We start from the raw sequence: 8,805 nt of genomic DNA on the forward strand, positions 1-8,805 counted from the left end.
GCTCGGGCTATATGCCCAACAATGCGGCATCTCCTCAACAGTCCGGACAAGGAGGCCCATCGATTGGTCAGATCCTTCAAACAGCGTACGGCGCTTACAACAAATATCATCAGCAGGCGCAGCCGAACTCGGGCTATAAGCCCAACAATGCGGCACCCTCTGGACAAGGAGGGGCCGCATCGGCTATTCAGCTCCTTCAAACAGCGTACGGCGTTTACAACAAATATCAGCAGCAGGCGCAGCCGAACTCGGGCTATAAGCCCAACAATGCGGCATCCTCTGGACAAGGAGGGGCCGCATCGGCTATTCAGCTCCTTCAAACAGCGTACGGCGTCTACAACAAGCATCAGCAGCAGCAGCAGCATCAGCACCAACAGCAACAACAACATCACCAGCACCAGCACCAGCAGCACTATCAGCATCATAGCAATCACAGCAACAATAATGGCGACAATTCCGGCGGATCAGGCACCGATGCCTTCGGCTATGGGCTTTATGGCGACCCCTCTCAGATCCAACTCGACGACCAAAATCAGGGGACTACCGACCAGATGACTGATATGTTTAACCAGATGAATCTTGGGGGCGACCCGAATGGCGGAACTGACTACTCATTTGATTTCAATGCTTCTTTCACGGACAACTTCGACTTTGGAGGCATGATGCAGAATTTCTCAGATTTCTCATCCAACGTCGACTTTTCGGGAGGTGGGCTATTCGACGGCTCGGATTCTTATTAATTTTCGGAATTTCATTGGCAACAATCGGTCTTGGGGTGTATCAGTGTTAAAAAAAACTTTTGTACAACATGGTGTCTGTATGGGGACTGCAAGATGTATTGGGAATAATTTGTCTGAGAGCCAGCATGCTATTCAGAGTGACTGGTAATATGTATTACGCCCCAAAAATCATGCAATAGATTGGCTGCGCCAGGATGTCAGCAGGCTGTGTGATCAAAGGGGTCCCAATCACTACTTGCATAGAGCTTTGAGCTCCTTCAGCTTGTCCACATACACAGAAGAGGAAGTAAGGCCGGCCGCCGCATCTCGTCGAACGAAGTCAAGACCATCGACGCTGGCCTCATTCAGCTTCAAGGAAGCATGTCGAAGGCCGAGGGCATACGCCTCGAGATCTTCACGTGCAGTGTCCCTTTGGGGGATGATGGGGACCGGATCCGCACTACCTGAGGGCCGTGGTTGCGGAAATCCGGGTGGGGGAGACATAGCACGCTCTGCATATCCTACAGGAATGCATCTGAGCCCCCAACCGTGTGGCCACACAATTATCTACGCACTCTCACAAAGTTTGGCTCTGCAATGACGGCCAATGGAGCGTACAACGATGAATCTCCGAATTTCTTGCTCCATCATACGAAATCACCTCATGGCTCAGATGATATGAAAACTCGCGAGCAGTGGCTCGGTGGGCGGCGATGATCGTGATTTCATGGTTGTGGTCGATCTCGACTCTTACGTCCACGTATTGGCGCCTCCAATACCGGAACCCTTCGGTGCGGGGGGTATGTCATTGATATCAAGAACGGTGAGAAGAGTATTATCCGCTGCTTTTGCCCGGTCGCCCTCGTACACCTTTATAATGAATCGTGTCTGACCATCGAGACCGTTGCGAACGATTTCGTGCTTTTGGTGGGTATTGTTATATTTCGGGGAATGATTGGCGTAAAAGCTCCGCCAAGGGTTTCAACTCTAGATTCCGGTATCAAGAGAAGTGACTGAAAAGAATATAGGATCTGCTCACCCGATGGCGGTGTTGGCGACCTCCAAGGCTAAGAATTGCTCAGTCGGAGCATCGTCTTGGGGCTCATCAGGGGCTGGTCCACTTAGGATGGATGCACCCAAAGAAGCAAGCTGAGGAGTGTCTTGCAGCTTCTCTGCGTCGCGCCCGAAACCAACCAGATACTTTATCCACCACGGCGGGCATTTTCGACGACCCACCAATCAGAAGAACCTTTAGAATGTCCTTCTTTTCCAACTTGGCCCCTTTTAGAGCTGAGTCAAGGTGTCCGTCATGGAAACAAACAGATCAGTGCATATTGTTTCCAGCTTATTTCTTGAAATGTCCGACTGATAGTCAAAACCCCCAGGTAGTGCGTCGATTTCGACCGATGTGACCAGTTGCGATGAGAGTTCTCGTTTGGCACGCTCGCATGCACTACGCAAACGCCGTAGGGATGGTTGGTCCTGGCGGAGATCTGAAAATGTTCAGCTGAGTGTCCTAAGAACTAACTCCACACCTACCTATCCCAAGTTTCCGATGAATGTCGCCAAGAAGCATATCCAGGAGGCGCAGATCAATCATATCCCCCCCCAATTTCAGGGTTGCCTTTTACACTTTTGAATTCCGCGATTCCTTCCCATATGTTGGCAATGGCTACCTGCAGTGAGCCCGCTCCGAAGTCAACAAGGGTGACGTTGTAGTCGTCTTGGCCTGCGGCCCGATGCTGGAATGCGTATGCGGTGAGAATGGCGCTTGCTTCGTAAGGCAACCGCAGAATATTGAGATTCGCTGCCTTCACTGCACGTTTGAGGGCCTCCCGCTGCGCTGTCCTGTAATATACGGGGATAGTGACGACGGCGTTTGACACTGGCTTTCGCAAGTAGAGCTCGGCGGATCGCTTGAATTCAGCGAAAAGCCTGGTGGCGGCTTCTTCAAGTGACTAGACAGATGCTGAATGAAGGGAAACTGATGCAGGAGCTAATAGACGTGGCTTACTATCAATGGGTCGGGGTGCCATCCCTTTGCTGATACGTCAGCTTGATGAATGGGATATTCCCGTTATCAACAATTTTGTACTGGATTGCAGTGGCGAAACTGGTTGACTAGTGGGTCATTGAACTTTCTCCCAAGGATTGTCTTCAACGACGTCACACTAGAGAAGGCTATCGTCAACAAACAGGTAACGATACGAAATATCCACGACTGACGTGTTAGTTGGGTTCGTAGAGGCAGTATCTTTGGCAGAATCGCCTGCGTCCGATAGATGGAATGAGAAGAGATAACATGGGCGATTGGGAATGGCATACCAACAACAATTTTGCTCAGAGAGTCCCAACTAACAAAGGAGGCTGTCCTGTTATTCCCGTATTCGTTCGGGATGATCTCTAGCGCGATCGATGAGCCCCGTGCGTCTGCCGACGTGACGGTCGATGTAGTCACCTGGTTTGCCGCCTCTGAAAATCGATATCGCGCTAGTTGATGTCCCTAATTAATGGTGGAGGAGGGGTCTATGCTCAGGATGACTTCGGTGAATAATGAGCAGGAACCAACGGACCGAAATCAATACCGATGGACGCCATGGTTCTTCAACGACTGTCTTTCGTCCAACCTAATATTTCAAAAAAAGAACGCCAAACTCGGCAAAACACACGCAATAGGGAAAATGCAACGCGTTGGTGGTGCTTCAGGCCCATGGTACATATGGAGACTGCCGTGTCCGCGCTTACTGTGTTCATTCAATCTACGGCGTTCATCGGTCTCGCTCAAAGAGTAGGAGGGCAACATGCCACTATGGAATCCAGTCAGAACTAAGGTGAGGAAAGGATGACACCTTGTGATCACATTGCGGTCTCAAGATAAATTCAATGCAGGTGCACCTCCGGTGAGCAGTCATTGTGTTGGGCTCGGCGCTCCTTTGCCATTTCGTCCGAGCTGGAAGTGAATGGGGATCGGTCCGCACAGGATGGCAATTCAGCGCCTTCAAACCCTCAAAGAGAAGAAAGAGGCACTAGCTAAGGCAAGTTCATCCCCTGGGTGACGATCAAGGGTGGTCACCTCTAAACCAAGGTTGCTCGAAGGGATATCGCCACGCTCATCGAGCGCAAAAAGCTCGAGACTGCTCGAATTAAAGTGGAAACAATCATCCATGACGATACCTACATCGAACTTTTGGAGGTTCTAGAGTTATATTCAGAAATCTTATTAGCGCGGTTCGGGCTCTTGGAAAATGGCAGGTGAGAGTTGATATGTCCCCGGTCAATTGGGGGGTATTAACGCATACACGGATAGTGGTTTTCGGGAGCCCGATCCAAGCATCAGCGAGGTAATCATTGGGATTGTCCATTCTGCCCATCGGACAGAGATTAAAGGTTTGATGATTCAACGTTATGTTGTAGTCTGCTCCACCTATCACTGAATTTAAGAGCTCCATTTCGTGCGAGAATCGCTCATGACCAGGTTTGGAAGGGATTGGTCGGTTAATGTGATGGAAAACAAAGATTCCTGTGTCTCGACAAGAGTGAGTCTTGCTCATCAAGTGGACAGCAACTGCTCATGGGCTTGTGAAGATTACTGGGAAGCTGAAAACAGAGACACCACCTTCATCACTTGTCGATGCATACCTTGGCACCATTGCTGAAGGGTACGGGCTTCCTTGGACGTTTACGGTGCCGCCGAATGCCGCTCCCGGAGCTGAAGCTTTGTCAGACTTGAACCACGATCAACCTCCGGAAATCGTGTTGGGGGCAGTAGCCCGCAATGACCAGAGCTCATCGGATAAAGGCGACCCTTCCGTGAAACCTGCGCGCCATATCTTGCCGAAAGCTTCTACCACAGCAGGTCCAGAGTCAAACAAGTCTACTACTTTCCCCTCGCCTCCAAAGCAACCTCCCCCCTATTCGAGCAGTGTGAAATCTAACGGACGTGGTGATGACGATGGCGATGACAATGATGATCTCTTGAGGCGGTTCGAAGCTTTGAAGACACGTCATTAGCAATTTCTGCATCTACCCCTCCATTCTGTCATGTAATTCTTGTACAATTAACGATTAGCAATAAGGAGGTTGTGTAGTTAGCATTGGGGACAGACATAGTGATGTCATGAGGGAGCAATTGAATTAATTTCAATCTGGCGCCGACCGGGTCGGGATCCGGGTTAAGCGGTCGGGACTGTGCTTCTTGCTTGCTCTGCACATTATGGACCAGACAATCAGCTCGCTACCCGTTGTTGACCTAGACATATTTTTGAAGGAAATCAACTCCCCTGAAGCCAGGCAGCAAGCACAGAACGTGAGCTCTTTCGCACTCCTTTAGTCCATCTCGGCCGAACTACTTCGTGTTGTTAGACTGCTGATGCGCTGGTACGGTATGGAGCACTTGTAGTGAAGGATTCAAGAGTAACCGAAGCAGACAACGAGCAATTCCTGGATTTGTTGGAGGATTATTTTGCGCAACCTCAGGAGGAATTGAAGTTCGTGCTCTTGTTGTGCAGGAGGAATTGGTTTGTTTACGTTGGTTCCGTTCTCAGGCGAGACGAGCGCCAAGAATATGGGTACCAAGTCGGCGTCACTCTTGAGAACACGGAACGGCCAAAATGTGCTTCGGACGACTCATGCCTCAAAGTCATCGAAAAGCTCGCACCTTCGGAACGTCCACTGGATATTTTAGGGCATAACGCAGACCCCAAATGCCGATTTTTCTGGAAGATGCAAACCTCTCCGCCATACGAGACAAAGTTTCCTTCCCTTAATATGCCCAACGTGGTTCCCCGCCATTTTGCGGATGTTTGGCAAACGAGATTAGAGACTTGGGGAAAAGCCATGAAGCAAGCGTAAGTCGTGACCACACTAACGATGGCGTTCATTATCAATCTTTTGGCAGCGTCGAAGGTGTGGCACAAATGGCAGCTATTGGCTTGGGTCTGGATCAAAACATCTTTACTGACGCGGGAAGATACGGGTGCGAAAATGCACCTGAACAATTTTTTCCACCGTCGTTGAAACAGCCAATGTAGCCCTCATTTATTAGCTCCAACGGCCTCCGATTTGGGTCGCTACGGGGAGAAAGACACCATCCTGGCTGGTTTCCATACAGATTTGAATTTTTTGTGTGTTTTCCATGTTAGACGTTGAATCTGTCTCGACTCTGATACTGAACATCTTTAGAACTATTCATGGTCGGTCCAGGTATCCTGGTCTTCATATTTGGGCGCGCAACACAGGCAATCGAATTGCTGTCAAGGTGGAATCATTTAATTGCAGCATTTCTAGCATCAAATAATCTTTGCCTTAGGTCCCACCAGGGCAGTATTTACTCGTACAGGCTGGGAAGCAGCTGGAGGTGCTTCGTACTCGGGCTCTGTGATCATTGAAGTAGCGGCTCATAAGTTCTTGACAGCACATCACTGGAGGTTTCATCAAAGCTGGCTATCATGAGGTTGTTGTCAACCAAGCAACAATAACGGTGCGATCCAAATGTTCGCATTTTTCTCCGGCCTTGACTCACGGGATGGTGACACTTTCTCACAGGCTGTGGAGCGAACCCGACGGGAACGCTCTGAACGCCCTCTGATACGTATCTCGAGCACTTTCTTCTGGCACCTATCTTCTGATTAGTAAGGGAAAAGTGGCTAATGGCCTGAGTTGAATCTTCTGAACCCGAAACTGCATATTAGTGAACTCGCGCCGATAGAGAGCCTGAAATCCGTTGCAGAATTAGGGGCCAAGGATGAGGAACTCCAGATATATCCACCTATGCTGGTTGGGCAACAAGTCCAGAAGTACGTCCGCTTCCTCGTTTCCTAGGAAATCCGTTCGATCACTGATGGTACAAATCACTCAGCGAGTTGAAGCACATCGCACTATTGGTTCAATAGCCTGGCTTCTTCCCTGGTGTTGACACCTTCCTGGTGACATTCTTTCTATTGGAATAAATTATGCTGTTACACGAATGCGAACAAACATATTACATAAATATACAAGCGAAGGACTCGGAGAGAGGTGAATACTAATAGGCAAACATATAAATTTAGGGATGCTCTCCCATCCACAACTTATGAATGGTAGCCCAATACGTTTTAGGGTCCATTCGCATGTGGTTGACATGAGTGCATTGTTCATTGCGCTTTGCGATGATTGTCTTGACACCAGCCTTCTTGGCGTCTTCGATGTGACTCTCTACGTCTTTCGCAGGTACGAGTTCGTCCAGCGTGGAGTAGAAAAAGACTCTCGGAGCATCTAAAGGGAATAATTTGGGGTCTAGTAGTTGCATGCGCATCTGTTCGAAGTATTGAACCCTAGGGTATTGGTATCCAAACAGGTTAAAGAGTGGTCCGAGAATAATGGCATCGAGGTATGGTAGTTTCACGAGGTAATGGGTGAGTCCAAATGGGATATAGGTGGCTTTGCGGAGCCAAAGATTCTTGATCCGAATAGATAAAGCGAGATACATCACGTTGAAAGAGGGAAGACCAGGGCAAGAGTCGAAGACGAATGATGGACCAGAAGTGGGGGAGGTAGATTCGCATGAGTCGGATGGTGAAAGTCCACAATCTCCGGAAGGAGAGCTGGAAGGGACGTGTTTTTCCAATAATTTTGTCAGTGTTACAAGCTGAAAGCAACCGCTGACGAAGGGAAACCCTTGTCAGTATGAAGTGTGCGAATGTCGCCTCTGCATATGTATCTCACCCGTTGGACATGGAGTGGACTAAAACTCTGGACGACGAGTCCCTGAGACTGTATATCCCGCGTGCGTGAAGTGCATCGACCACAGGCTTGAGGGTACGTCCCTAAAGATCGAAAGGATCTACGCTCTCATGTCGGAAACATGGTTGCAAAACTTACCATTAAGAACTCTGGATACCAGAATGATTTTTGATCGGAACGGACGATAATTTGGTCTGCTCCGGGATATAAGGCATGATAACCCTCAGTATACTTGTAAATATGCTTCAACTCGGCATCCACTAATTCGCGTACCCGGAATTCTGGTGAGCAAAGAGGAGACATAAAGGAATATACGACTAACACCAACTAAACACGAGAATGACCCTGACAAGATCTTTAGATCCCGTGAAGACGTAGAGCGCAATGAGAGACTTACTTTGGGCCTAGGGAAGTGTTCCTAGAAGGGGCTGCGCTGGCTACGGACAGTAGCGCATGCGATCCCATCGGGGTGAAGCGACTTGTTGCTTCTTTTCCAGCATTCATAGTTGGATAGGTACATGATCGAAACATACGCGCGATGTTAAGCACTGTAGCTCGGTGAGCCCCCTTTCCCTGGGTTCAGAATCCCTGAGTTCGAAACAATAGAAAAAAAATGAGGGACAGAGGGTAACGTTCCCCGGAAGCCTGGGAAGAAGTCCCAATAGATTGCCTTGCCTTAATAGTTGCGAGAATACCTTTATTACAGCTAACACGGAAAAAATCTACGCATCTAATTTTAACGCATATATCTGGAGGTCGGCAAACGAAGGGAGATGTCTGAGTGTCGGAAATCGGGAATCGCCGTTGCAACGCGTTACAACGCCATTTCCGTCACAACGCTTGTAACATTCGCTCAAATGTTGCAACGTTTTCAGTGTGTCATAACGTTCCCGACATGCTATAACGTTTCTGGAAGCGTTACCACATCCCAGAGACATTGCAATGCATTCTAACGATTGAGCCAACATCGTAACCCTTGTGCTCAACAGATTGTTGGCACCTTCTTCAATATATGCTCGCGCTTGCAGAATGGTAAACAATTATATGCATTTTGCATGTGGTAGTAGATGAGACATGTACATCTTATGAAGTGAGTTACTAAGAAAAATTGCTGCAATGTCGAACTGCAAATGCCTGTGGCTGTCCAACCTCACTGTCCATGCACAATGCTGGCAACTGGGGGTGCTGAAGTTCATGGCGAACCGGTTTGAACCATGGATGAACCATGAACCAGACCAGCATGTGCCTGAACCATGGTTCGGTTCAGCTCTGGTTCAGGAATGGTTTGGTTTGGGTGCTCCATGATGTTGAGAGTCTGTGAACCAGGTTCGGACTGAACTGCTGAACTGCCAAATGACTGGGCCTC

At 48.9% G+C, this 8,805-nt stretch overlaps 4 protein-coding genes across 4 annotated transcripts; 2 read left to right on the forward strand and 2 right to left on the reverse strand.

Annotated features, from left to right (window-relative positions):
- Window positions 1-716: 716 nt before the first annotated feature.
- Window positions 717-3,549, reverse strand: EI90DRAFT_3095274 (Hsp70 protein-domain-containing protein). Its single transcript, XM_039062513.1, has 13 exons — window positions 3,293-3,549; window positions 3,178-3,222; window positions 3,045-3,122; window positions 2,942-2,988; window positions 2,396-2,677; window positions 2,259-2,343; window positions 2,037-2,212; window positions 1,759-1,919; window positions 1,499-1,686; window positions 1,381-1,466; window positions 1,291-1,357; window positions 972-1,240; window positions 717-923 (listed from the first exon to the last, which is right to left on the reverse strand). Exons 1-12 carry the CDS (start codon window positions 3,315-3,317, stop codon window positions 972-974), a joined length of 1,509 nt encoding a protein of 502 aa, XP_038907877.1. The 5' UTR covers window positions 3,318-3,549; the 3' UTR covers window positions 717-923.
- EI90DRAFT_3005184 (regulator of Vps4 activity in the MVB pathway-domain-containing protein) lies at window positions 3,317-4,868 on the forward strand. Its single transcript, XM_039056375.1, has 7 exons — window positions 3,317-3,550; window positions 3,609-3,619; window positions 3,700-3,754; window positions 3,805-3,971; window positions 4,027-4,106; window positions 4,161-4,255; window positions 4,305-4,868. The coding sequence occupies exons 1-7, from the start codon at window positions 3,521-3,523 to the stop codon at window positions 4,728-4,730; spliced, it is 864 nt and encodes a 287-aa protein (XP_038907878.1). The 5' UTR covers window positions 3,317-3,520; the 3' UTR covers window positions 4,731-4,868.
- A 9-nt stretch (window positions 4,869-4,877) lies between these two features.
- Window positions 4,878-6,610, forward strand: EI90DRAFT_3160265 (uncharacterized protein; the record flags this gene model as incomplete). The annotated part of the gene is made up of 11 exons (XM_039066264.1): window positions 4,878-5,025; window positions 5,082-5,206; window positions 5,264-5,566; window positions 5,617-5,694; window positions 5,750-5,842; window positions 5,901-5,976; window positions 6,028-6,075; window positions 6,133-6,198; window positions 6,264-6,349; window positions 6,410-6,514; window positions 6,577-6,610. The coding sequence occupies exons 1-11, from the start codon at window positions 4,933-4,935 to the stop codon at window positions 6,608-6,610; spliced, it is 1,107 nt and encodes a 368-aa protein (XP_038907879.1). The 5' UTR covers window positions 4,878-4,932.
- An 87-nt stretch (window positions 6,611-6,697) lies between these two features.
- Window positions 6,698-8,245, reverse strand: EI90DRAFT_869869 (uncharacterized protein). The gene is made up of 6 exons (XM_039068188.1): window positions 8,135-8,245; window positions 7,837-8,027; window positions 7,762-7,784; window positions 7,578-7,699; window positions 7,422-7,522; window positions 6,698-7,357 (listed from the first exon to the last, which is right to left on the reverse strand). The coding sequence occupies exons 2-6, from the start codon at window positions 7,968-7,970 to the stop codon at window positions 6,763-6,765; spliced, it is 975 nt and encodes a 324-aa protein (XP_038907880.1). The 5' UTR covers window positions 7,971-8,027; window positions 8,135-8,245; the 3' UTR covers window positions 6,698-6,762.
- Window positions 8,246-8,805: the final 560 nt, after the last annotated feature.

Source organism: Cantharellus anzutake (genome assembly GCF_015039405.1).
Source record: "Cantharellus anzutake strain C23 chromosome Unknown EI90scaffold_205, whole genome shotgun sequence".
NCBI classification, from domain to species: domain Eukaryota; kingdom Fungi; phylum Basidiomycota; class Agaricomycetes; order Cantharellales; family Hydnaceae; genus Cantharellus; species Cantharellus anzutake.